At 36.2% G+C, this 27,660-nt stretch overlaps 4 protein-coding genes, 1 long non-coding RNA gene and 1 pseudogene across 5 annotated transcripts; 1 reads left to right on the top strand and 5 right to left on the bottom strand.

Moving 5' to 3' along the window:
- Nucleotides 1-61: 61 nt before the first annotated feature.
- stx3a (syntaxin 3a) lies at nucleotides 62-3,509 on the bottom strand. Its single transcript, XM_056730391.1, has 11 exons — nucleotides 3,188-3,509; nucleotides 2,582-2,656; nucleotides 2,406-2,505; nucleotides 2,187-2,261; nucleotides 1,941-2,011; nucleotides 1,743-1,851; nucleotides 1,546-1,619; nucleotides 1,257-1,391; nucleotides 1,035-1,145; nucleotides 767-856; nucleotides 62-672 (listed from the first exon to the last, which is right to left on the bottom strand). Exons 1-10 carry the CDS (start codon nucleotides 3,215-3,217, stop codon nucleotides 779-781), a joined length of 858 nt encoding a protein of 285 aa, XP_056586369.1. The 5' UTR covers nucleotides 3,218-3,509; the 3' UTR covers nucleotides 62-672; nucleotides 767-778.
- A 564-nt stretch (nucleotides 3,510-4,073) lies between these two features.
- ndufs8a (NADH:ubiquinone oxidoreductase core subunit S8a) lies at nucleotides 4,074-7,844 on the bottom strand. Its single transcript, XM_056730418.1, has 7 exons — nucleotides 7,768-7,844; nucleotides 6,904-6,961; nucleotides 6,681-6,746; nucleotides 5,396-5,485; nucleotides 5,088-5,260; nucleotides 4,840-4,968; nucleotides 4,074-4,706 (listed from the first exon to the last, which is right to left on the bottom strand). Exons 2-7 carry the CDS (start codon nucleotides 6,944-6,946, stop codon nucleotides 4,575-4,577), a joined length of 633 nt encoding a protein of 210 aa, XP_056586396.1. The 5' UTR covers nucleotides 6,947-6,961; nucleotides 7,768-7,844; the 3' UTR covers nucleotides 4,074-4,574.
- si:dkey-9i23.8 (melanopsin) lies at nucleotides 5,154-10,827 on the top strand. Its single transcript, XM_056730433.1, has 7 exons — nucleotides 5,154-5,281; nucleotides 8,906-9,045; nucleotides 9,198-9,387; nucleotides 9,617-9,755; nucleotides 9,841-10,005; nucleotides 10,109-10,187; nucleotides 10,582-10,827. The coding sequence occupies exons 1-7, from the start codon at nucleotides 5,245-5,247 to the stop codon at nucleotides 10,792-10,794; spliced, it is 963 nt and encodes a 320-aa protein (XP_056586411.1). The 5' UTR covers nucleotides 5,154-5,244; the 3' UTR covers nucleotides 10,795-10,827.
- A 13-nt stretch (nucleotides 10,828-10,840) lies between these two features.
- tmem187 (transmembrane protein 187) lies at nucleotides 10,841-13,720 on the bottom strand. Its single transcript, XM_056730405.1, has one exon. It carries the CDS (start codon nucleotides 12,458-12,460, stop codon nucleotides 11,699-11,701), a length of 762 nt encoding a protein of 253 aa, XP_056586383.1. The 5' UTR covers nucleotides 12,461-13,720; the 3' UTR covers nucleotides 10,841-11,698.
- A 3,752-nt stretch (nucleotides 13,721-17,472) lies between these two features.
- LOC130411525 (lectin-like) lies at nucleotides 17,473-19,317 on the bottom strand (annotated as a pseudogene).
- Nucleotides 19,318-21,970: 2,653 nt separating this feature from the next.
- LOC130412863 (uncharacterized) lies at nucleotides 21,971-23,719 on the bottom strand. Its single transcript, XR_008905413.1, has 2 exons — nucleotides 23,448-23,719; nucleotides 21,971-22,578 (listed from the first exon to the last, which is right to left on the bottom strand). It is a non-coding gene; the product is annotated as an uncharacterized LOC130412863 (long non-coding RNA).
- Between the last annotated feature and the right edge of the window lie 3,941 nt (nucleotides 23,720-27,660).

The following is a 27,660-nucleotide window of genomic DNA, read 5'->3' as shown; positions in this document are numbered from 1 at the left end:
ACAACTTCATTTTTAATCACAAGTTTTTAATTAAAAGCTCAACCACTTTGAGAATATTCAATTCTATAATTATCAATATAAAGCAAATACATTTACTTTAGAAATACAGTAATACTTTTGTGCTACTCTTCAATAACTCAATACTACACAATAAGACAACTCTACAATTAACAAATGATCAATAATAAAGGGTCACTTATCACCCTCTTTAAAAAAACCTAAACCTTATCTTCACCTAAACGTGAAAATAAATTAAGGGTTAAGAGTTTTTTTCTAATAAGTACTAAGTGCACAAAATATTTGTCACTGGAAGCCTAGGGTGGGTCCCCGTGCCAGTTACCAAGATGAGGCCTCTACAACAAAACAATTAACTTCTTTTATCTTAACACAAAACATATAAGTTCCCTGAAACAATATTGTTGATTCTCAATAAAATAGACACTTTATAATTTAGCCCTTTATAAAATTCCCAGGTAGCTTGCACTCATTTTACTACAATGCATCTAACACTGCAAGGCAATTGATAAGTTAGCAAGACAACAAAAGACAAAAAAGAAGAAATAGTGATACAGAAACACAGAAAATATATGTGAGGGTGCTTATGGTTCATCGGCTCAAAGATGCTTCATTTTATTGATGACAGTTTATGAATTTAGAGACGATAACCTTCACCTGGAAAGACAGAATGTAACTTAGATGCAGCATCACAAATGCCTGATACTTTTTTTTACAGAAACCTTGCAATATTTAGTATCAACATGTTTACCTTGTTGAAGGTTTATGTAAGCCAGCTATACACCACAGAACCTCCGACAATGGCCAGAATTGTGCAGCACACCATGATCATCATCTTTTTCTATACAGGAATAAGGAAGTGACCGGGAGAGTATGATAATTATATAGCAACAGTGGAGGAGAGTGAGAAGACAAAACGTTGATAGTAAAAAATAAATGATTGCATTTGAAAGTTAGAGAAAGGACATTTATAAACAGTTATACAGCGCAATTGCATTGCCAAACTTTTGCAAGCTTACCCTGCGTGCCTCCTGTTGAAACTTGGCAGCCTTTTTAGTGTCGGCCACTGCTCTTTCTACAAAGCCCACCGACTGGTCCATGTTGCTCTCAATTCTGTCAATCATGCTCCCCTGTTCATAAACCAGAATAAAATGCTAAAATCTATGGGCACTGTTTGATTTTAAGCCTCAGAAAGTGGAAAAATCCCTTCATTTATCTCAAGAAAATACACAAGCGTGCACCTGATTCTCCACCAGCATTGCAATGTCCACAAACATGTCATGCAGCTCCTTTATGCTGCTCTCCAGTCGCATAATATCCTTGTGTCTTGCTTCAATCTCACTCAGTGCTTGCTTTGATATGCCAGAGTCCATTATCTACAGAAAAAAAGTTTGTAATGCACATAATTGAATGACACATAAAAACAATGTACCAAACTGTATAGGTTTAAAACCCAACACAACATGTAGCTTGATTCCTACAAGAAAACATCAAACAGACATATAGTGCAATCTACAGAATAGTGCCAACCCCTGCTGTGAATACTGCAGCATTCCCTCCATCCAGCATTTCTTCGAGTTCCTCATCAGTAGTGGTTTTACCAGCTACAAAACAGAATCCAACATTGACCTTACACATGCATGTAGTAGCATTGTGCTTTTCAGAACAAGGAACCTTTTTAGAAAGTAGGAAGAAATAGAAAGTCTGTGTATATGATTGTCACTGACTGATCTCCAACTGTCTCTGGATGCGCCCTTTGCTCTTCTCTTTAAACTCCACTTGTGCTTCATTGTATCTGGTCATCACCTCCACAAACTTCTTAGCAAGAATTGCTTGCTGAATGGCAAAATGAAGAGAGGAGCATTGTATGAATAAAAAAATAATAATTTTACATCTGTTTGGGAAAGACAGTGTTAGTGGGTTACCTGGGATTTCTTTATCCGTACATCTGCTGAAATTCTCTCCTCTGTGTTAGATGCCAAGCTCTGCTCAATGCCTGTTGACAACAGTGCTATTTTTTTACTATTTCTATACTAAAGTAACAAAATGTCACTACATGATGTTATAGTTACAGGCAAATGTTTCACAGTTTAAAAAAGTATCCAGGTAATCAAGAAATATTTACACAATAGACCACAATTTGTATCCTATCATGAAGATGCAAAACTGACTTTTGAGTTTGTTGCGGGCATTGTTGGCCAGTTTCTTTATCTCATTGGTAACTGCCTCCAACTCGTCCTGTGTCTCTGTTTAAAAAAAGGAAATTACAATCAAGTGAAGATTTGAACATTGCACATGTGTGGGAACAAAAGAAAATATTATATAAATTAAAAAAAATATGAAAAAAACGATGGGTGGTTATAGTTAAAGTAAAATGTTATGATACTAACTTTGCTCTGATGTAGCTGCAGAAAGGATGACAGAATACAGTCGCTTTATCTCATTCACATTCTCATCAATCTGGTCTATACTGGTCCGGATTTCCTCAATCTATAGAAAAAAAGTCAATTGTGACATTGGATGACGTGAAATGTTCATTTGGAAACAACATAGTTCATTTACATACCTGTATGAAGAACTCATCCATAAACTCTTTATTTTCCACTGGAATTTCCACATCATCAGGTGTTTGGTCTGATTTCTATTAGGACAAAAACACACATTACCACCACATGCTTTAACGGGTAGAGGTCCAGTTTGCCCACTGATGTGGCATGATTTTTTACCCTGAGGTTACCGTTTATCTATACACCTGACAGAGATGGTGAATGCATATTCCTTTCAAATAAAGATGTCAGACCAGACAATTGGTGACATAAAACTGCTACAGTATAATATTTACTATAGTAAAATGCTGATATACTAATATGTTTTTAAATCTTTCAATAGTAAATACTATACTACAATCTTACAATCCATGTACTTCAGTTAAAACTACAGGATAGTAACGTTATGCAATCAATAACAGTGCACTAATAGTAAATAATATAGTAGAATGTTTTTCATTGGATCGACAGTTTGCAATCCAGAAGATGCTCGCAGCACTTGAGCGTATATAACATCTAAAATCCGATACATTAGTGGCTAAAAACGGCGTCAATACCTCGTTATTCGCCGTGCAAATATATTTAGTTGAGGAATGGTAAAAGTTACAAAATCATTATTCTCTTACCGCTTTTAGTTGCTCCAGTCGGTCCTTCATCTTCGGTTCAATGTCACTTACAGGCAATCAACTCTCTATAATAACTAACGTAGAAGATAAAAAAGAGGAAGCGTCGTCTTCAGATTGATAAACTACAACACATACCTACAGCCGGTTGAGAGTCTCAGAAAGATCTTGTTGACACACTAAAGAAAAATTAAAACAGTATGTTCTTTATGTTTTCTTATTAAAAAAGAACAAACAATATGGCAGTATGGTCCCAGACTGGTAGTTGTCCTAAGCCTATCCGTTCAAATCGGATTAGAGCAACAGTTGAATGCTGGGTAGCTAATCTGCTTCTTCCGAGGTGCTCCTCGATCTCCACAAAGTGCACATCTCACAGACCAACTAGCATATGAGAAGGATTGTGTTCTTTGACTGCGTTTTTGCACATTCATTTTTGATTGATCATATCGGCCTAATAATTTATTACGTCGGGTTTTGGGCATCATGTCTGATAATGCTGGCTACGTTAAACCTTAAAACAGACAATACAATTTAAAATAAAAATGTTTCACGTTCATAAAATTGCCACAGCCCTGATAAAACAAAATTCAAAACTTTGTTTCTTTTGTAAAGTATAATTGGATGTAATCTTAAATAACACAACCTAATTTAATTTAGTAAATAAATAAAAGTAACACCTCCTTGTCAGCAGCAAAATTGGGATAAAGGAAATTGTAGATTGCAATTTGATTGTAGGATTCTAAGCTTTAAAAGACACCAACACAAGTAATTAAAAACCGCATCACAGCACTTAAATGTCCATTATTACATTTCAACCTTATGATGTTAAAATATTGTCAATTGATAAAATACAAATACATTTAAAAGAAGAAAGAAAATGATCAAAATATTTAGACAGAGCATTAATTTATTTATTTTATACGGTCCACAAGTATTTAGTCTTTGTACAGTTCTCTCAAGGACAAATAAAACTGTTTATCTGTTATAATGTGAGAAATTCAACTCGCTGACATGCTTTAAAGGTTACACCTGTTTCTTCATTGATATCCTCTGGATGGATAATTTTTTAGGAGATAGTGGGAAGGATGGATTGATTGAATATCTTGAAATGAACACTTAACATTTGCCTCATAGTGGTGCATCATTCATTTTAGTTTTCCTGTAATGTGCAGTCATGCTTACACTGAGAGAGAAATCAGTGCGTGTCTGTTTACAGCGTGTCAAAAAGAGTCAATCCCTGGGCTTTGAAATAGCACTCAACACAACTGTAACTGTCTGAAAAGCACATCTAAAATGTACATTTGAAACTTGGAATATTGGTTAAAGAGCATGACGTCTGTACTGTTACTGGGTTGAGGTGCGAGTCCATGAAGCTAGACTGACAGATTGTCTATCTGTAGAGATAATCAGCCTGAATGTTGGCAGCAATCTCCGCCTCCCATTTGTCTCCATTGTTGAGGAGCTTTTCCTTATTATAAAGCAGTTCTTCATGAGTCTCGGTGGAGAACTCAAAGTTGGGGCCCTGAGAGATAAACAGGGAAAATTACATTTACTTCAGTTAATATGGTCACAGGATGACTGGTAAAAGAAGAATTTGATTGATGTCTACATGACGCTTGAGTTATCACCAGGGTTATGTGCTGTCAGGATCTCACCTCTACAATTGCGTCCACAGGACATGCCTCTTGGCAAAAGCCACAGTAGATGCATTTGGTCATATCTATGTCATAGCGTGTTGTCCGCCTGCTACCGTCAGCACGGGGCTCTGCCTCAATCGTGATGGCCTGAAACACTAAACCTTTAGTGCATTTGTTTATACATCATATTTCTTAGATTTCATATTGCAATTTATTACAGAAAAATCTAATAAAAGATCATAACAAAATGAGAAATGCAAATATACCTGGGCAGGGCAAATGGCCTCACATAGTTTACATGCAATGCATCGCTCTTCTCCAGAGGGATACCTGCGCAGGGCATGTTCACCACGGAAACGGGGTGAGAGAGGGCCCTTCTCGAACGGGTAGTTGATGGTAGCAGGCTCACGGAAAAGATAGCTCATGGTCATTCCCAACCCTGTATTAACGAATGTTTTGGGTAAGTTTCTATCCCAATTATTCATTAATATCCGAGTTATGAGCCACAGTTATCTATTAATCTTTGATTATGTTAAGTGGGTTAAAGACAAAAGGGTCACATTTTGTTTCTTACCTCTAAACAACTCTGTCCAAAAAAGAGTTTGAGCTGCACGGTCCGTTATGGATTTCATATCTGTGGCATCTTCCTGATTATTGACATATTCTGCAAATGAAATTGTAATGTTACACATTAGGGGACATTGAAGTAAACTTTGACATACACTCGAGTGGCTGTTTATGTAGTTAATATCATAGACATTATAAATACCTAGAAGCTACATTAGTCGCTTTGCTCCTCTGCTGCAATACGTCAACGGGGCCGCCATATTAGTGAGGGCGACCGTGCACTAAAAGCCCACTGAACCCAATGGGAGAGCTGCACTTTTTCGCCATTAAAAGCACAATCACGTTTACATTTCTTAACATATTTCAACGGTTAACGGTATACGTAGAGTATAGCCTTATCATTTCTTGAGTTGGTTCATATCTCGATAGTTATAGCCTACTTTAAAATTAATGATTGTCATAAGGAATGTAAAATCCATTCTTTGTGCCTGTTATTCCTAGGAATCCACTAGATAACACAACGTTCCATGATATGTTGTAGACATGTCAAGCAACAGAATAAATAACCACCTTGCAGTAGACGAGAATAAAGCACAGACATGTAGAGAGTTTTATTTGAATCTTCAAACAAAACAACCAAGATAATATAGTTTAATTTACGTATTTTATAAAAACAAAATGTTTTCACTGTGGAAATGGCTTTTTCTGTAGTAGTTTTAGACATTTTCAAAGATAAAAGATGTTATTTTATTAATCCGGTAAAACCGTTACAGCAGTAAAACATGATATATGTAAAATATTTAAACAAATAACACTGCCGTGTATTACAAGTATGAAATAGCAGTATATAGCCATTTAGTAAAGACACATTGTTTTGTCTTTTCCCAGGATTTTAAAGTGAACGACTCGTGTTCTGATAATGTGCATTTAATCTACTTTAAATTATTTCACATTAGGGATGTGTACACAATTATTTAAGCCTAAATGATTGCTTGACGAGCATGAGTTTTAACAGTTCCATATGACAATAAATACATATTCAAGTCTTTAACCATTTTTCTAACTGGATCCAAAACGTTTCTGTACTCCACGCAAATAGAAAAGTATTGAAATTACTTAAGGAAGGAAAACAATGTTGTGTTTTTACGCAGAAAACTGCAGCTCCACCATTCACTCGTATGTCTTTGTAGTCGGCGTTTACCCTCACCAATATACCTGCAGTGTTGACGTACAATCCAGCGGACAATCAGAAGTCTAGTTAATATATATATGTCTATGGTTAATATACTTACTTATCCCGGCCCTGTGTGCTGATAGACTGAGAGGACGTGCAAGATTTTGACTGGCCAAAAACGAGCCTTTGGAAAAACCCATTGACACAATTAGTTATATAAAGGCATGCATGCAAATGAAATATCACTTCTATCGATAGTTTAATTAAAATTCAGATTGCGACTGAATTCATTGCTAATATATTCTTGACCCAGATTTTAGTGTAGTCATTTGAAAACCAACCTGGCCTGGATGCAGAGTAGAGCACACGTAATGCTGCAGACATCTCAAGTTATGTGCACTGTAAGGTATAAAGAAAAAGAGTTTGGCGGATAAGAGAAAACAATACTGTTATAAATGCTTTTCTTTATTTTTGCATGACTATGAAACATTTGATTTAGACTAGTTATTCTCACACATAACATTAACAATTTTAGTAAAATATGTTTTTATTAGTTACATATGTTAGTAAACAGTTTTTTTTAAATGGACAAACTGTTTCACAACAGGCGCTTATACAAAACAGTGCATCATGACGGACTTCCCTTCCCGGAAGTACACAAAACCCCAAAACTTTGGTTCCGTTACATTTCAAGGCATCAGCTAAATTAACCGTTTTTACATTCAGAACAACATAATCTATCAATACCTATAACCCATTAACAGTACACATATAACATGTCCATCATAAATATGCCTGACGCACTGCGTCACCGTAACGTTAGACGTCAGATAATGCAAGACTACTGCAATGAGTTCAGGGCACGGGCACAAGACCGTCCGTGTTATTCACACAATTAACGTTAGCGGTAAAAAAAGACCGCGGTGATAATGCATAAATAACCATATACATGTTTGTTATTTGCACGTGCATTCCTCAAAGTTAAACACCTTTAAAGGTTACGTGCAGTGTCTGGGGGAGCAGTTAAGCCACAGGTTCATTTCTCAAGGACTTTCACTGTCTGTACGTGTATTACTCCTTTAACCCCTTTACCAACATTTGACTCAATAAAAAATATTGAATTTTAGCCAGTTGTACAAAATACAATGTCTAATCTCTCAGAAAGACGAGAAGCGTAAAGAATTTATAAAACAGTCAGCACTCACCGGAAAGTCGCTATTTGGCCTTCTCAACCAGAACAGCGGACGAGTAAGGAAACACACGAGGAGTTCGCCGGAAGTGAGGTCACAGGTTACTTCGTCATACGACAGCTTTTATTTTAGTTTTTTTTCTTCTATATATATATATATATATATATATATATATATTGTGCTTAAGAAATGAAAATGTATTGAAAATTGAATATTGGATATAATTTAAATAGTTTTTGTACATGTTGTAATATATAGAAAATAATAGAAAATATACAAATATTATTTCCTTTATTTAGTCTGCTGTGGTTCCTTTATGGTTTAAATGTTTATATATAATTGTAAAATAAAGTTCTAGTTTAATTGAGAATTTCTTTAACATTATGTACATGATAATTAAACATAACATACTGTAGGACTAGGTAGGCTACAATCAAAATTTAAGCACTATGTAATTTGTGTGTATGATGTTTTTACCTTAACAATAACAGGTTAAACTACAACAACATAAGTCCTATCATGTTTCTTTAATGTTTCATGGTACTATGATAATTCTGTGGTAATCTTTACTGTTAAAACCAATGTACCATAACTGCCACAGAACTGTTTCACAAGGGACATGCAAGTTCTTAAAATTTGGGGGTTGAGATAGACATATAATGTAATAAGATATATAATAAGGTTATACTGCAAGTATTTAAAAATCAGAATCCTTTCAGTTGTACTGATTCTCTGCTACACACACCATTTAGTGCTGTCACTGTAAAAAAAGCAGAATAAGGCTTTTGTGGCTAATGCTTAATGAGGCAGGATAAGTTTAATTAAAGAGAGGTGTGACGTACATCTTCACGTATCACAACTGTGTCTGGAGCATCACGTATACTCAGAACAACTGAGTGTTAATTCTTGGGTTGATCTGTGGTTCTCTGCTTCAGTGACAAAGTAAGTCCAAAATTATTTGTAAAAAAATTTGAAAGACAAATTGTAATCTGATGTGATGTGTCACAGACTGACTGACTTGAGAGACATAAAGAAGGTTGATGTATGTTTTTTTTAATCACAGTGCTTAGTTATTCACATTAACCTTTGATTTTAAATGTGATTTTTTTGTTAATTTGAAATAACACTTGTTTTTATACCTTTCTTATTTTAGTGAACACTTCACATAATATAACTGAATCAGAGGAGAGGTATTGGTCCAGTGTTGAGAAATCTGTGCTTGGTCCCATTCTCAGCATGGAGATGGTATTAGGTGTTCTGGGAAATGGACTGGTTTTAGTAGTTAAAATTGTGGTAAGAGCACCATTATAGTTACAAAATACTATCCCTTCAAATTAATGAGAAAATTATGTCTTTGGTTATTCTTCCAGATTTTTAAATAACGTCATCCTTTCACCCTTTTCCAATCATGCCAGACTTTCATCCTTTTTTCCTTTTTTTTACAGTGTAAAGACCATTTTCGGTGCATTTACTGGCTGCCATTTGTCAGCCTCACGCTCTCAGATTTCTTCTGCTCTATTTTCATAATCTGTGGCTCTCTCTTGGCTGTGCTGAGTGAAGGTGAGATCTCACCATGGTGTGAGGTGGTCAGTCTGCTAAAATTCACCTTCATCACTTCTTCTATTGGAAGCATAGGTATTACAACATTGAGAAAAAGATTGTCATAGATCAGCAGAGAATATATATTTCCATTATTACATCAAAGCGGTACAAAATAAAAACAGAATCCTATTTTGCGTTTTTGTCTTACATTGTTTTAAAATAAATATTTTCATATTCCTTAAAGCATGCATGAATTTATGAGCAGAACTGGAATAACGTTATCTCTCATCTTATGTCTCTCTGCTTCTTCCCAACAACTCAGCGGTTCTTAGTGTTCAGCGTTTTTTAGGTATCCCCTCCAAAGGTACAGGGCTGTCAGTTCTCATGGCAATAGCATGTTTGGCATCGTGGTGTACTGGATCTGTGTTTGGAGCAGTGCCGGTAGGCTATAATTGGATAAAGTGAGTCTGTACCATAATTTAACTAAAAAATCTGATTTTCCAAATACATTCCAAAATTTAATCTATCACATTATTCTTGGTTCAGGTATGATCCTGCAGAAATGCTGTGTGCCGTTTTCTGGGAAAGCAGTTACTCCGACATGCTTGTTTACATCCTCTGTACCTTCTCAATCTCCATCTTTGTCCCATTAATTCTTATACTGTTCTGCTGCATCCTGACTTATGTAGGATACAGTAAAGACGTTGCCAGGTGTGTAAAATTGAAACTGGTGCAAATTGAAATTTGGATGGAACTTTACTAGACTCATCCTGATATGATGTTGCATGTGTGGGCTTATTTTATGTCTCTGTAGTGAGGATGACCTGTCTTCTGTAACTCCACTACTTGTGATCCTGTATCTGCTCTGTTATGCTCCATTTACTGCATCTGAGGTGAGAAAAGTTACAAATAGTGATAACAGCTTTGTATTGTAAACGTGGTAAAGAATATTATATATTATTATAATATTATAGTAAGAGATTCAAATCTTCAATCTTTTACTCACTTTTATGTCATTCCTAAACTGAATGACTTTCTTCGTCAGAACACAAAAGCAGATATTGTGAAGAAAGGTTGTAGCCAAACAACATCGATCCCTATTGACTCCCATTGTATGAACACAAAACGACTGAAATATTTTTCAAAATATAATAGGTGTCCCATAAAGAATCATATACAGATTTTGAACGACATGAGGGTGAATAAATTATAAAAATTAAATTTTGGGGGAAAACTCTTCTTACATTATCTCAACTGCAATGATTCTGTTTATTTTTCTTTTGTTAGTTAATTCTCCTCGGAAGGCTCGACCTGTCTCCTTCTCCTGACTGGCTGAGATCACTATCATCAGTCATGGCGTACCTGGACTGTGGGTTGAACCCATTCATCTACTGCACAAATAAAGAATTCCGAGAGGCAGTGCTCATACTACTGTGGAACAATAAGAAATTACACCATTCTGAGCCAGTTCTGACCGGCATTACAAAACTTGAAATATAATTTGCAAATCTTAAAATGATAAATATAAAAATAATGATTGCAAAACTGGGAATATAACACATCTTGTAATCAGTAATCAGTTTTTAGTTATCAAGTTCAAAATTTGTCTTCAAGTCAGTATGTTATAACATTATGCAATTAGATATGTGCACCTTTCGGATTAAAGAGGATAGTAAGCATAAATTGTGCTTTGGATAAAAGTGTCCGCTAAATCCCTAAATGTAAATATCAAAAGCTTTTATGAGTCTTGTTTAAGATGAACTGTTATGTTATTGGTATGCTAAAGACTTGATGTGACAATAACAACATCAAATGCTTTAATTTCACCCACATAAAAAAAGGTAGGAGAGTGAAAGGTGTGGACTGCTGTGAATATTACTGAGGTACTGTACATTAGTTTTGAGAAATTCGTAGACCTTCTTTGTACAAACAAAATAAGGCTCATATCCCCGTCCATATCTATAAACATGATCGGTAACACTTTACAATAAGGTGCTATAGGTTAACATTATAGAAGCCTTATCTAACAATAGACAACAATGAATGATTTATTTTTCAGCATTTATTCATCTTTGTTAATGTTATTTCATGTCAATACAGTTATTCATTTTAGTTCATGGTGCATTAACTAATGTTGACAACTTTGATTTCAATATTGTATTAGTAAGTAAATGCTGAAATTAACATGAACTAACATTGATAATTGTTCATTGATAGTTCATCTTGCCTAATGCTAATAATAACTAATTGTTAATAATTAACACCTTATTTTAAAGTGTTAACATATTGTCTATATATAACAGTCTTAATTAAAAACTGTCAAGCAGGAGTTTGCTTCAAGTGTGTACATTGCAATTATTCCATATTATTATAGCCTACACGCCAACATTTCGTTCATGATCGTTTATGAAGTTTTTTTGACTTTTTTACTGAGGTGAGTGAGAAAACAAAAACAAAAATGGAACTGAAGAATGTCGCAAACTTTGGACCAGAAATGTCCGGTGAGATTTTGAAACATCCAGTACTCCGCAAGAGAATGATCCTGAAGCTTCAGAACCACAAAACCAAAGCAGGAAATCGCAGCCGAGCAAAAGTAACGCATGGACACAGTATCTCCGTGACTCTTCTGCGCTTGGACACCCTTAAACACTGCGAAGGCGATGTGGCAACCCAACGCAACTTCAAATCCACGGTCGTGTAATACCGCCAGTCCATAGCTGAGAATTGAACACGTTTCAACTATTACGGTGTAACGAGACGACCAACCGTTGACAATGACATTACACCACACCGGCACCCATGCAAAAATTGGTAAAGTAAACCACTGGTCCAAAACTGACGGTGCGCGGCGCAAGGTGGACAAGCGCACCCACTGCACGGGCCCGTATGCGATTGCCATGAGCGCGAAAACGTTCTTGGCGTAGGCGACTGCACGGCTGTCTTTACAGTCTGTAACCGGTTGAAGGAGCCAATATATACCCAATAATATGTAGCCTACATTTATCAGGCAGTTAAACGGCATAGCCAGGAAGGCGGGCAGATTGTCGACTTTTTTCTCCGCATAGTGATCGTAAGTAACGTCCACCAGAACTTCGTTGAATATGTCAGTGTTTGCAAGCGCTATGCAAAGCGCGAAGGGTATCAGGACGTGAACAACCGCTGACATGATTACATTCAGTTAAAAAAAGACAGATCTTTTTGTAGAAATTGCTGTGGAGTTGAGGGGATATGTACAAAGTCTGAAAACATTGTTTGTCTTCCGCAATCTAGACCACGTGACGTCCAGTGTAACAAATCATTGGTTGCCAACTTGCCAAAGTAGTATACTCTTCAACATTTCTGCAATAGTTTATTTCGTTTAAGGTGTAAATGCACAACTTCTTTGTTAGTGAAGGGTGTTATCATATATGCAGATCCAGAAACACAAATCATGTACAGCAAAGTAATCTAAGGTTTGTCTGACCAATGGGCTTCTAGCTGCGCTATCACCTGCGCTATCACGCTCTTCTTTAAACCATGGTGTTAAAGAACAATACACATAATAACATTTTACTGTACATCTACTTGAAGTTAAGTGCAGGGTTAAATTCTATGTAACGTGTATGATCATTTTCAAAAGAACGTTCACCTTAAGAGACTTTGAACTCAACCTTGAACCAATCAACTTAATGGAGGAAGTATTTACTGGCGAGGAATGGTTGCCTTATTTGCCCAGCAAAACCAGTTCACCTCAGAAAGACGCTGGTAAACAAGCAATGCCAGATGATGTTGTCCATCCAGACAAAGATACTGAGCTTCATGTTCCTCAGATGACAACAGAGCAGAACCAAACAGAGGACGGAAATGAATATCTGTCAGATGTGAAACAAGACATTATTATTGAAAATGATGAGACTATAAGTGAGCTGGATAATGAAAGAAAGGACAACAGACACTTGCTTGAAAGAGAAGTTGTGCCGAATGCACGCATTTTTGCTATTCCTAAAGCTCTGCTATCAAATGCTGCGCAGAAACAAAGGCCACAAAGGATATCCAATGAGATAAAAACCTCTGAAAATGTTTATGAATGTATGGACACGTTCTTGATCCCCAAAAATGATTTCCTATTAATGGAAAGGAGGTCATTGGACGCTTATCTGGACTTTTCAACAGTCAAGGTGAGACAAAAAGTAATTTTTGGAGAAACTGGTATCCAGCTTATAACCCTAAAATATGTGGGTTGTTTTAATCAGTGGTTGGGTAAAATCGAGCAACCGTAGGATGACATATTTTTGTAAAACCTTTGGTCAAGGGAACCAGTGTGGCGCTAATATTTGTGCCGCTATATTACTGGTGGACAAGCAATGTTAACCGAAGGGTTAAGAGACAGTGTGAATTAAATCTATTCAAATTAAATAAACATATACAGGATATGCATATGAATCATAAATAAAACCGAAATCTCTGTCTCATATGATGTCACTCGAATTGTTTGACAACTTTGCTATTAAAAGTCACATAGAAAAAAGAATGAACAGCAAGTTCTACGAGATTGTTCCTGTATGGCAGGGCTATTCAAATCTTACCCTGGAGGGCCGGAGCACTGCAGAGTTTTGCTCCAGCCCTGATCAAACACACCTGAGCAAGCTAATCAAGCTGTTCAGTATCGCTAGAAAATCACAGGTGTGCAAGTTTGATCAGGGTTGGATCTAAACTCTGCAGTGCTCCGGCCCTCCAGGGTAAGATTTGAATAGCCCTGCTGTATGATTATACCATAAATATATAAATCCTCATCTTTCGTCAGCATGGCTATTGTCATGTGTTGTGCATTCAACTAATTTCTTGCATATCTCTTCTGACCCATTTTTGTGTCACTGGGTTATGTACTGTAATATCTAACCAATAAGAAGTATCAAAAGTGATTGTCAACTTTAACAACACTGTGTGTTCATTTGAAAAGTAAAGTGTTTTATCCATTTCCTTAAAAACAGCAAATTTGGACATCCGAGGTTACGGAAGGACAGCTGCGATATTAATGGATTTTAATGGCATATTATCTTATAACTTATATTAAATTAACTTGTGTCAAGGCATGTCAAGTTAAACATACATTTCATCATGTGACAAACCACCTAGGCTTTCATTTAAAACAGCAGAATTCGCAAAAGATAAGTATAGTTTGCATCTCTGAAATCTTTCCATTTATCATTTTTATTTAAAACCGTTGGCTTTATGTTTGTCTTCTCACATCTCACTACACAGTCACAGTCATTAGCGCCCATCTGCAGACTGTCATCTTTCATTTCATTTTGCTGAATGTTCTATCTTTTTCTTTTTTATTGGCTGAAATGCTGCTTGGCCCCTGTTTGGTCAATCTGTTGAAATTGGGTAGCTCCACACCAAAGGCACAATGGAAAGCCTGCACTCTTTTGCCAAAAAAACCCAACCGCTTATGCAAACGTCGTGGCTCCAGCAAAATGCAGGAAAGGAGACCAGAGGCAAGATATTTTAAGGGATGTCCATGGGACTTGTTAGCCTTTTTGCTTTCTCCAAATGGAAGTATTACAGAAACTTCTATCTCCCTTTAAAAAGAGTATCTCATGCTCTGCGCTAATCCTGTGTCTGACTTCGAGAGCCATTCCAGACATTAATTTCTGACTTTGAGGTAGAAATATCCGAAATGTTGTCTGGAACGTACAGAAGCATAAGCGCTTCCTCCCTGTAGTGGGATGTCATCACTAATCACCCATACAGTACAATGACTCTTTGACTCAAAGTGACAAAGTACCGGCAACATGTGAGTAGTTTTGGGTACTAAAGTATTTAGTTAATCTAATTACTTTTCCATTGAAAAGGTAAAGTAAGAAATAATTCTTATTTTTCCTGTAATTTAATTACAGTTACTTCTGATGTAAAGCTAAATACTGTGTATAATATATGTGTGGGCAATCGTGGAATTAAAGGGGTCATATGGCGCGAAAACATGTTTTCCTGATTCTTTGGTGTGTTATAAGTTGCCCATGCATCTATTAGACACGTAAAATTGCAAAAGTTTAAGTGTTGAAACAAAAGATGCATTCTATCTAAAAGCGATTGCTCAACCAGACCTGCCTGAAAAGCCTTCTGTAACCATACCACAGCAAATGTTCGTCATTTTGTGGTATGACTTGACTAAGACAGCTCAAATGTAAACACAAGTTAGGTGGGCGTACTTGTAAATCTCATTTTATCGCTGCTGACGTAACCATGTCGTGGAGACGCTGTGTGTATCGTTGCGAAAAGAAAGCCTCTTTGTTTGCCCTTCCAAAAGATGAGACATCTAAAAATCAATGGTTACATTTTATTTACAACACTCTTCCAGAAAAGTACAATCCGAATATTCAATTTTGTGCAGTGTATTTCACCGAAGATTGCTTCACGAACTTGGAAGATAACAAGACTGGCAATGCACGAAAGCTTTGGTTAAAAAGTGGGGCCGTTCCAACCATTCCAACTTTGCATGACAGGCGCTTCAGATTCGCAGCCTGCAAGTATATTTCAGTGTAAAAGACTTTGCTACTGACTAACGCTGGTTGAGTTTATCGTGTGTTAATGATCTGCAAATGCAGACAAGCATGCAACGTGAAAAAAGACAACGTAAGTCCTAGTAATCAGTAATAATGTTCCAACTAGAGGCAAGAAATGTCGTGTTTATAATGGGATTTATTGTCTTTGCTGAGTCAACGGTTGATCAAGAAGGACCGACGCTCTCGTGTTTTGTATTATGTTACCATTCCCTGGTTTAAAGAGAGCTTGTTTCTATCGCACACAAACTCTGTATGATGTATATTTTTGTTTGTTTATAGTCTTTATAACATTGTATATAAAAGGTAAAACAGTAAGCTATAGTTTTAACATAATATTTCTTGTTAATAAAACCTTACCAATCCTTTACATTCTGCTCAAGTCCTGCTGGCAAAGTTGATGTATCTGCTCGACCATTCATTTTCCGTATCAGATTCGGGCTCGAATTGAGGGAAGTACTGATGACATTTTATCACCTGTAAGTACAATTGCTTTGGAAACTCATGTTCTGAATATGGTAAGAGGCGCTACATTTCCGTGGAATGCTCTAGTGTTCCACTAATCACTATGCACTTACCAACTGGCCAATCATAGCACACCTCACTTTTCAGAGCGATGGAATTGTAAAAAATCAGGGCGCTTCAGAGAGTCGGGGAGAAGAGGAGGTACAAACATGCACGGTATGTGGAAAATACAGCGTTTTTTAACGAGAGTTTAGCCTCAACTCTGATAAAACACCTGATGAGGCTAATCAGTGACTTCAGGAACAGAAGCGTACAATTTAATGTAGGGCTGCACAGATTGTTTGGCATATCGCATTGAAGTACCGCGAGAGCGATTCAAATCCGTACCGAGCAATGTGCAGTTGAATTGCTCTCGCGGTACTTAAATGTCATACGCTGATAGATTTGCGCAGCGCCGCATTAAATTGAACGCGTCTATTCATAAAGACGCTGATTAGCTTGTTCAGGTGTTTTATATCAGAGTTCGGGCTAAACTCGGCAGGAAAATGGATCTCGCGGGCCAGAGTTGAGAACCACTGCTTTAATGTATCATTCTCACATTTGTAGTACTTTGGTGAGTTAATAAGAATTCTTGATGCAGTTTATATTATTTATTTGAATGAATTTAAAGAGCCGTTTCATGTCTATCCTTGAATCACTTAACTAATCAAGGTTGATGTAGAATATAGAAAGTAATTAGTAATAAGAAATTAAATTATAGTATAGTAATTTGCATCTTCACACTATTGAATATGTAATTAGTATCTGGTAAATAATTACTTTTCCAGAGTAACTTGCCCAACACTTGTGAGCCGGTACGCTAGAAAAAGTGAAGGTTTACGCTGAAGATTAAAATAGAGAAATACTGGCGTATTCCGGCACTTCAAGCACTGACACTGGGGCATTACAATGCCATATCTTCAGGTGACCACTGAAGTGAGAAAATTGTGACGTATCTGTAAAAATCTATACAAAAATATAATCTAATTTACGATATATATGCAAATATTATTTTATATATACAAAAAACTCATTTTAAATACGTGCTAGAATCATTTACAGCATTCTACCATCAATATTCATTAACATTTTTGAAAAAAACCCATTATTGTGATTGCAATAGTACTTTATTATTATTTTAAAGGAATGTTTTTGTAAAAAAAATTGTTGAAGCAAAAGAGAAAATAGAATGTGAAATGCTATGAAAAATGATCTCAGGTGTTTTGGTTGAAGGCGCATATGTAGTTTTTCTTGACTGAACAAGAGAAATCATTCCACTTGCCAACATCTGAAAATGAAAGAGAAAGAGGGAGATTGTTATACCTTTTGTTTAATAAAAAAATCTGACCTTTTCATGTCACCTCTATGTATAAACGTGAGTAAAATGTGTGTAAACATTAAAATGATTGATATTGTATTGATGCGTATTTTGTAATAATTACTGATATATATTGTTTTTCAGACACTTTTACTCAAAGCAACACTTTTTGTTTTGTGGGAGTCAAACCCATGATAGCACAACCTTCAAAAAAAAGTTTTTCCCCCATGATATTCTCTTTTTACTTTATATGTCATTTTAATGTGATTGGTAAATGTTGTTTGACTGGCTATAGAGATCTAAAACACAAATTTACTAAGCATGCCTCGCCAAATGACAGAATTCTGATGCAGATATTTATATCATATTAAAAAAAAGGTACATTTGGTTATACATTTGGAAAACTTATTTTATAAATGTTTTTTTTTCTGTGAATGTGAAAAAGACTTGTGTCTTTTGTAAACAATATTCCGTAAATGTATTTCTTTATGTACTAATTTGACTGTAAATTCTCTCTTACGGTTCCAGTTCATCTCCACACATTCTTCCACACTCTTGAAAAGGTTACTGGGCTCCCCAGGTGTCCAAATTTGATAGTCCCAGAGAGTACCATCAATCCAAAGAAATTTGCCAGACTGAAGGGGTGAAAAAAAATAGTGTATATGAGATATAATATTTCTCCTCATTTTTGAACCTCCCCACAATTCTTTTGTTACCTTGAAAAATTCATATCCTCCAAGCCAGATGCGCAGGTCCTTTGGGTTAAACTTCTTCACAATGGCGAGCAATTTATAATTAGCATTTTTATTATGCACTGACACCAGGTGTCCACCAGGGGCTTTAGCTTGACAGCTGAACTGGGTATAAAACAGAACAAACTTTCAATTACTATAATAGTTATACTTAATATCCTATACTGTATGATGTAAAATAATGTGACATATGCAGATAAAATGTCCCAGTGCTACCTCTGCATCAGTGAAGTTTAAAGGTTTACTGAAGTATTGGACGCAGAAATGGTCCACTTTGAACCAATCCTCAAAGCCATCAACATTACAGACTCCTGGCAATTGACTATGCTGTGACGTTCACATAGCCGGTTGAACCACCTAAATGACGGAATTACATTGATCAATGGATTCTTTTTCTAGGACACATCAACAAATAATGCATGGATGAGTGTGAATTAAAAAATACCTCTCTTCACAGTCAAAAAGTTACCAGGCCCCCAAAGAAGTGTGAACAGCCAGATAAACCTTGTTCCTGCTTTATACTGTGAAAGAGACTATTTTAATTAGTGTTTTGCCAAATTGCATGCAATAATATAATTTTATTCTTTTTAAAAACAAAATAAGTGCTGCTCAGGTAATATGCTTTCTTTTTGAAGTATGTCCGCCACCCAATATAATGTACAGCAATAGGCCTCATGGGTTACAAATTCTTAAAAAAGCATAAATGTTCAAATAAACTCTTTGAAGAATAAAACATCTCTTTTGATATACATTTACTGCTTTTAAGTTTAACAGAGGTTTTTGACTCTGAAATTATTTACATTATTTAAGCAAGAATGGGTTTAACTACACAAAATAAAACCCATTATTTATTGGATGCAAAAGATATGTGCTAGAAGGACTTACCATCTTCCAGGCTTATCTTCTATCTCTCTTTACTTTTGCATTTACCTGACCTTGTGCTACCTATTTTATACCATTCATTTTCACAACTCCTCCCTCTTCTCTAAATCAGACAGGAAGCTCTTTCACACATAGACATTACATTGCCTGGCCTTAACTTACAGTTTACAGTTTACTTTCTGTTGCTATTCACACTAGTTGTCTTGTTCTCTGTCAAATCTTAAATGTAAATGTTAACGTTTATGGTTCTCCGGTGTTGTAACTCTCGTGTTTTCGTTCTTGCATTATTAAAGTAGTTTTTTTGTATCTCCTCGTCTGTAATCATTGGTGTTCCATTACAGAAGGGGAGAGAATTACTTTTTTGTATATTTTGTATAACACATACACAGTGTCAACAAAAGTATATTTTACTCTAAGTCACTTTTCGAATTAAGGAATTTCAGTGCACTAAGTAAAAAATTCAACTGTGTGCTATCTTCAGACAAAAACGCTGAGCTTTTCAGAGCTGCCAGATTGATAGAATTGGAAATACTATCTGACAATGTGTTTCAGAAAAAAGTTAATACGTCACATTTTGGGATGTTTGCAGAGCGTAGTATGAAGAGTTTATTGAGTATTTTTCTTATGAAGTCTCCAAATATTTTTGTCTTCATTTTTATTTAACTTATTTTAAATTTCAAAATTCCAAACTTTTTTTGAGCCACTGTACCTTTTAGTTACATTAAATAAGCAGGCTGTTGTTGTGAACCTAAGTGTTGAGATCATTTATTTAAGACATTTATTAAAGACATTTATTTAAGACAAATCTTTTCAACAGACAATAGTTCTATCAGCCAGTATATTACTTCTCATTTCTTAAATATCCATGCTGGAACATTTTCTATGATCATAAAAATATTACAGTGTTTCAGAAGGGGCACATTGCAAGTATATTTTTACGTTGCAAAGGATGTTTGCTGCACCACAAATGAGCAGGCCCGAAATGTGCCTTTAGATAAAAGCTAAAGACGATGTAATGTGTGAGTGTACGATTTCCTTTTGGCTGGGCGGTACACTTTTCCACCAGCATTCCCTTTCTTTTTGCCTTTGTCTTTATGCTCTGTTGCTGTTATTAACAAAGCATGCACATTATTTTAAATATCTGATTTGGAAGAGCTTTTGCTGAAAGATCCGAGAACTGTTATTATTTTGTGTCACAAAACTGATTGTGAGCATGCAATATTTTATCTAATCTATGCACATGTATAGGTGTTTCTCAGAAAGTAACAAAGTATAGACATATTGTGTGGGTCGGGGTTCTGTTCTATAATAATGCACAAACTAAATTTAAGTGGCTTGCTGCCGGTAGCAGTAACATCCACTAAACAAGGACTTATTTCCATTTGCCATGAGATCTCTTTGCTATATTGGAATAGGGATGGGTGATTATATTTGCTTTATATTATAAAATCTGTGTAAACTGCGCAGGGTAAACCCTGAATGACGTTGGTTCTTGTAGGCCGCTCCTAAATTGAACAAAATTGAATGTTAAAAAAGGCACTAGTTTGCTAAAAATGCTGTGAGTGTGTGAGACCAGATTGCAGCTGTGAAAGCTGTTTGCATTGAGTGAAAAGGGAATATTGTTGCTGAATGTTTGCTTTATGAATATCTTTTTATGTTTTATTGATGTTTTGAAAAACGCATGGCTGAAGCTGAATTGCTGGATGGGGAAAGCTTGTCATCATATTCAGGAAAAGTAATAGCCAGAGTACTGCCTGACACTTAGAAAAATAGTGACAATTTCTGGAGAATCATTTTATAGGGACTCAGCAGGCGATAGGCAGCCACTGATTTTTTTACTTAGAAAACAATTGGTAGAAGTTCAGAACTTGGAATATATTGAGCGAATTTGGCCTTACATAAATTGGAGGGATATAGTAGGAAAGTGTTTTAAAGTGAGGATATTGAAAAAACTACTTAGAGGAGTTTGCTAACATAGAATAAATAGGTATTGTAATCTAGGCACTGCATTACATTGTGTCTCGTTGACCATAAAAATTCCAATCCACAACCTAGTAGCACCCTATTTGTTGCAAGGAGTACAACAGGGTTATCAATGAGGTGGAGGAAGAGGAAACAGATTGATCAGACTTGCAAAAAGAGTGGCTAAAAGAGAGTTAAAGGACAGAAGGTCTCAATGACCTCTCAACACATAATCATGGGGCCACAAGGAACAGCATTACAGATTTATGAATGTGAATTCACCAAGAAATGGTTTTGTGTTCAAAACTCAGTTCCCCATGTCACACTCTACGTAAAAAAGGAAAATGAGTCGAAAGATTTAGGACCAATGATGAAAAAAGCAACAGGCATCACATGGGAGAGAATAGATAATCCATTGATATTTTTGTAAGCAGACAAGCAATACATGAAGATCGTGTGCACTACATTCCTAGAAGGAATCACCAAAGAAGTGGAAGTTGTTGCTATTAAGGACCTGAAAGTGCTCAGAGAAACAGAGCGTCCATAGGCCTTGCTCTTAAAAAAAATGGAAGAACTAGTTCCTAAAAACTTATGGGCTGCACACAGCACTGATGTGGGCAGCATTCTGTCAGCCAGCCCTGTAGTAATCAGAACTCAAGAAAATATCAGTATCCATTAAGACCTGAGGCCATAATACAATTACACAAAACAAATGCAATTGTAAATATGCGTTTTTATTAAATTTATTTCTTTACATTTTTTGAATGGGTGCAATTGTCATACATTTCATCCAACACCGACAGACACATAAAAACAAGTTTTTCTAGATCAGTTTCTTTAAAAACACAAAACTGGGTGAATTAGGCATTGTAGATTCGTATTCTATATGTCACATTCGCAGCATTAGAACACTCAAAAATATATTATTGACACATGAGAATCAGTCCAAACAGTGTGCCATTAAAACTAAACCAAACAAAGACTCAAAACAACAGACAATGCATGTGACAACTTAAAGCATGTTACATGTGTCCAGAAAAAACTGTTGTCCTCAAAAACTTCCCACATGAAGACTCATGTCCATCAATACGATAAACTGCATGCTGGAGAAATTCCTAAGTAGGAAGAGACTGCTTAGTTAACATCAAGCACAGAAAAGAACTTGAAACAAATCAACTGAGTAACAAGTCAGTTTCAATGGCATGTCCCGAAACAATGGTGAAGGTCTGGGATGACGTTGCTGCCTGGTCCCAAAGGCACAAAATGTGCCGAATACATCACTGGTCTCAGCGTTTTGCAAGTATTCCACCATGAAAGTCCCCACCTGTTAAATATATGACAGTTAGTCTTTAAACATAACTAAAATTTAAGTTAAAATGCATTTAATGAACAAACATAGAGGCCTTATAAAAACAATAATTTTAGAAGAAAATTTCAAAAATCACTTTTAGTATTTTACTTCATTCACTACATTCATATTGTATATCATTTACTTCTGAGGATATAACATACAGTGATGGCCAAAACTATTAGAACACTTGTATTTTTACCAGCTGGAAAATGGTATAAAAGTCAGTTATTTCTATCGTTTGCTGTCGTGTGTCAGAAGATAATTTCTGTTTAATTTTCCAAACAATATTTTTGTCATTTATTGTTATAATTAGTGAGATTAAGAGGCTTAGCTTTAAGCTAATGCAGCTAACGGTAACGTTACCTGAGGGGAAAAAAGCGTGAAAATGCTAAATTTTAAATTATTGCTAGTTGGTCGGATCCGTCACGTCGCAGACACTTGAAAAAATATCCCCTTAGATTAAGTTTTGTATGAAATTATCTAATTCTGACTAAACATTACAAAGCCAAACAGTAGACAAACAGTAACCGAACTATACCATGTATTTCTGACCCAAGGCTAGTTCATACATTTCCATGAGGATTTAACGTGAAGGATAAAAACCTTTTAAAGTAAAAATATGCACACGTACACACATACATATATATAACATAACGATAAAGCGATTGTTAAAGCCTTTTTTTTAATTAGCATGCTAAACTGCTAAATTACTTAACGTTAATCAATCACAGAATAAAACACTTCCTCCGCACAGCGACAGATCAAATACTGCATTAAACAGTTAAATCAGTGTGCACTTACCACAAGTTATTAAAAATAATCATATTATTATATTTATTTACCTTATAAAATCAGCTTGATGTGATGTGCGTTGCCGTCTGACAATGAGACGCTTGAAGGATCCAGATGGTTCGATGAAGTGGTAAAATGAACAAACCGATTGGGTCAAAATAACCCAACCCAGCTGTTCAGTGGTGAAATAACCCCTACAGTCCATTTGACCCAGCATGAGCAACCCAACTGTGTGTTTACAGTACCTCAAACAACCCAAAATTATGACCCAGCACAATTAACCCAAAAATGTGTTTACAGAAATAACCCAGCATTTTTTAGAGTGTAGAAGGTATAAGAGAAATAATAGAAGGACTGGTTACAGCAGGAGTACTGAACCAGACATCCAGTTACTGCAACACTCCAATACCTGTGGCTAAAACTGACAAAACAAAATGGCTATTGGTGCATGATCTAAGAGCTATTAACGAGATACTAGATTACCCAGTAGAGGTTCCGAATCCAGACACCCTGCTGACCAACATTCCAGCAGATGCAAAAACTTCACTTTGATATATCTTTGTTCAGCATTTTTTAGCTTTCCACAAGCGTTTACTTAAGAAGGTTAACAATACACATATAAAAGATTAGTGCAGGATTACAGGCATTTGCCACATATCTTTAATGAACTACTGAATGCTGATCTGGAGGACTTAATGATGGACAGTACGTTAATTCAGTACCTGGACGACATCCTGATTTGTTCCTCTTCACTTGAACAATGCCATAGAGACTTATTGAAAGTATTGAGTAAGCTTGCAAAAGAGGACACAAAGCCTCCAAAACACAGCCTGCCCCAAATGGAATACTTGGGAAGAACAATTGCTTACAAAACTTTTTCACATAACCAATTGGAGGCAAATATTAAGCAAATATTGTGACCAAAATAAAATAAATATGAGGTGTATTTATGGGACGACCAGGGCATTGCCTTGCGAGAGCTCACATAGGACAAACACCTAGAAAAAATAAGGTGATATATTGGGGACGATCATGGCTGAAAGGCTGTGTGAGAGCCAACATAGAAAAAATCACCCAAGGTCACAATACGATGTATGTACTATAAGTCAAAGAATACTAAAACTTTTTTCTCTAAAGCATATTGGCTTATAAAGGATACAATAGCTGATTTAATCTTTAATCATGAGAGTAGTTTTGAGTTTATATTTTGAAACTTTTTCTTCATTGGTTTTAAATGTAAACTATGTACTTTTTAGTTTTTTGCTTTAAGACTTTCATATCTTAGTATTATTTTTATAGATTAATTATTCATAACTGATGATAGAAGATTGATTGTTTAAGACCCATGATTTTGAAGCTTCTGTCCCATTATTTATTTATTATTTATATGATCATAAATTAATTTTTAATTTCTATGATTGAGACTTTTCTCCCCTTTTAGTGACTTTATACAGTTCACTGAATTACCATTTGCATGGCTGAAGAGGGGCCAGGCCTCGTTTCTGAGAGTAGCATAGCCATTGAGTCTAAACAAGGGAATTAATAATCACTTTTGTGAGGAGGAGACATATGTTGGCACAGAAGGGATAGAACAAATTCTAACTGTTGAAAGAAGTGTCAATTGACAGAAATTCAAAATTTAGACTCTGCCCAGTGAGAGTGGCCAAACATTCAGTGGGGGGAGATTTTGTAAAGTACAGTTGTAAAGTTGGAGAGTTGAAACACTACCTGAACGAAGCCTGCTCATACCAATATTATAAATCTAATAATACCCCCTATAGTGGAGTAGGCGGGGTGAGACCGTGGTACGAGACCGGTGAGTAGTTGTTTATGAGCGCCAGCTGTGCCCACACCGGTCTCAAATCACGTAGGAGATCGGGAGCATAGGAGAGGACGAGCGACCGGACCGTCGAAGAGAGAGGACCGGGCCCGAGCATGTTTGTATTTGTATTTATGTTTTGTTTGCCGGTGGTCTGCCGTGAGGGGCCGCCGGCTGTTATTACTTTATTAAATGTTTAAATGTCTTCCAGTTCCCGTCTCCTTCCTTCCCTACTTTGAAGCTCTCTACACACAGGACAATAGACATGAGGATAATATATAGGGGACAGGTGTAGGGGATGAAACACTAATGGAGAGATAACGAGGAACTAGAGGCAAGAGACCAAGAAAAACATGACAGGATTTTATTATAATGTTACCGGCCTTTATTCTACACAGGTCCACCCTGTCCAGGTTTTCAGATGACCTGGAACATCTCACTTTGTTTTTCTCGAGCAAATAAGTTAACTGTTTGACACCTGGACCTTCTTTGTCTAAGAGATTCTTTGAGCTGCAGGATCAACTTTTTTCCACATCAAGATTCATCAACTTCACCAATGAGGCTTTTGATGCCAGAGGACAGTTGGCACCAACAAGCAAAATGGCCTGGCAGAATAGACAAGCACAAAATTGTCAAGTGGACACCACCAGACTGACACATGCTTTGGGGTGAAAGTGTGAAAGACAGTTGGCCACTGCAATTCATGATGAATTGTATTCTTAAGAAGCAAGGTTGGGATGAAAACTGCTTTGATAAATTTCGTTGTATTCAAGTTTTCTTTTCTCTCAAAACATTTAGAAAGTCATGCTGTCACAAAATTATCCAGTTCTTTAAATATAGCTAATTTATTAGAACCTTTTAAAATCTGAATTCACTGCAGAACTACATTGTCACTAAAGTTTAGTGCCTTTTCTTGAGTAACAGTATTGTACAATATAATAATGTAGTACTGAAAATTGTAAAAAGCGCTATATAAATAAAGTTGAGTGAGTTGAGTTACTTAAAACAGTTTTATTTGAAAATGTTTTCTACACTGTTCTTCATTGTTGTGCCTCTAATTGCTGTCTATTGCAGCAAGATCAGTTTCCTTACAATTACATCATAATATACACTTATTATTAACTATTGTATGTTTAACTGCATCTACAGTCAGGATTAAAGCTACTTTTTATATATTTATGCCTACATTTTTTAAAATACTCTATGATTGACTGAGTGCTCAATTGACCTATATAACATTTACATTTAGGCATTTGGCAGACGCTTTAAACGACTTACATTGCTTTATCCTATACTTTTTACATAGGTATTTGCAATCCCCTGGGATCGAACCCACAACCTTGCGTTGTTAACCCAATGCTCTTACCACTGAGCTTTTAAATGCTTAATCATCTGTGACCATGCCTCCAAATCATGACAGGACTGATTATGTCACCTGACCTGACACAATAATGCATTAATGCATTCCAAATGAGCACATTTATGGCTGAGATATGGCTTACTATAGCTATACAAATGCCGTAATCAAAAGCAATTAAGAAAATGTTTAAGAAAAAGTGGCTTGCTTTAATTTGTTTTACATTTATATCCTGTTAATGATATACATTTTATGTTACCTCATAAAGCAGAACTAATCACTAACACTTATACAGAAACAAAATTTGGATCATAATTCAATTTTAAGCAATTTTTTATTTTATTTTAACAAATGCATACAAACAGTCGATTGCCATGATATGCAACTATATTTAGCTATCCTCGTAGATGTAAAACAACTAACGTTTAAGTTTGCAACTCCATCCAGTTAATAGGGGATTCACATGCAATGGGAAAAACACTGTTCCTTAAATCTATTTGTGACACGCTTGTCCCGTATTTTGTCAACAATATGTATAATCATGCTCATCGCGTCTTGTTCACACAGCTCTGCTTTGACGCGTAACCTGTAAATTGTAACGCGTAAATTCCACCTTCCAGTGTGATGGTTGGGGGTCCCAGAGCTTTCTCAGGGGAAAGGTGGGAGCCCCGACCACCCGTTTACGGACGGGGCCTTATCTCTCTTTATCGGCGAGAGGCCGTCTGGTCAGGATTCACTGGGTAAGCGCTGCTTCCTTAATTAGGTATTTGCTGCAGAGACCACTTCCTACCGCCGAGAGGAGTTTAGTGGGAAACCAACATGGTCTCACCATTTAGGGAAGATCTCATGAAATATGTGCAGACTGAGACAGTTAACAGTGATGTGAAGGTCCACCTGGGGAGGTCATGGGTTACCAGAGATGGGAACTGTTCATGAGGGTACGTCGGAAGGAACAGCCCAAGGGCGGGGTGTTACAATCGTCCGGTAGCACTAGGTCCGGTTAAAGTTATATGCTAACTCATATGGGATCACGGCCTAAGGGACAGGGCTGCTCTGCCAAGCCCACCTGCAGGGGGTGCTTGCTTAG

Source organism: Triplophysa dalaica, chromosome 2, assembly GCF_015846415.1.
Source record: "Triplophysa dalaica isolate WHDGS20190420 chromosome 2, ASM1584641v1, whole genome shotgun sequence".
Classification (NCBI taxonomy): Eukaryota; Metazoa; Chordata; class Actinopteri; order Cypriniformes; family Nemacheilidae; genus Triplophysa; species Triplophysa dalaica.
Note: the sequence above shows the minus strand (reverse complement) of the source record. Positions and strands in the feature narration are given on the sequence as shown.

Coding starts and splice junctions, on each gene's coding strand:
- stx3a (XM_056730391.1), bottom strand. CDS start 3,217: ATGAAGGACCGACTGGAGCAACTAAAAGCG. Junction 2,262..2,405: donor TGCAGCTACATCAGAGCAAA/GTTAGTATCATA, acceptor TTTTTTAAACAG/AGACACAGGACGAGTTGGAG. Junction 1,392..1,545: donor CTGCAGTATTCACAGCAGGG/GTTGGCACTATT, acceptor TTTTTTCTGTAG/ATAATGGACTCTGGCATATC.
- si:dkey-9i23.8 (XM_056730433.1), top strand. CDS start 5,245: ATGGTCATTCCCAACCCTGTATTAACGAATGTTTTGG. Junction 5,282..8,905: donor TGTATTAACGAATGTTTTGG/GTAAGTTTCTAT, acceptor TTCTTATTTTAG/TGAACACTTCACATAATATA. Junction 9,388..9,616: donor TTCTTCTATTGGAAGCATAG/GTATTACAACAT, acceptor CCAACAACTCAG/CGGTTCTTAGTGTTCAGCGT.
- ndufs8a (XM_056730418.1), bottom strand. CDS start 6,946: ATGTCTGCAGCATTACGTGTGCTCTACTCTGCATCCAGGCCAG. Junction 6,747..6,903: donor CTACTCTGCATCCAGGCCAG/GTTGGTTTTCAA, acceptor GTTTTTCCAAAG/GCTCGTTTTTGGCCAGTCAA. Junction 4,969..5,087: donor AGGCCATTTGCCCTGCCCAG/GTATATTTGCAT, acceptor TTAGTGTTTCAG/GCCATCACGATTGAGGCAGA.
- tmem187 (XM_056730405.1), bottom strand. CDS start 12,460: ATGTCAGCGGTTGTTCACGTCCTGATACCCTTCGCGCTTTGCATAGCG.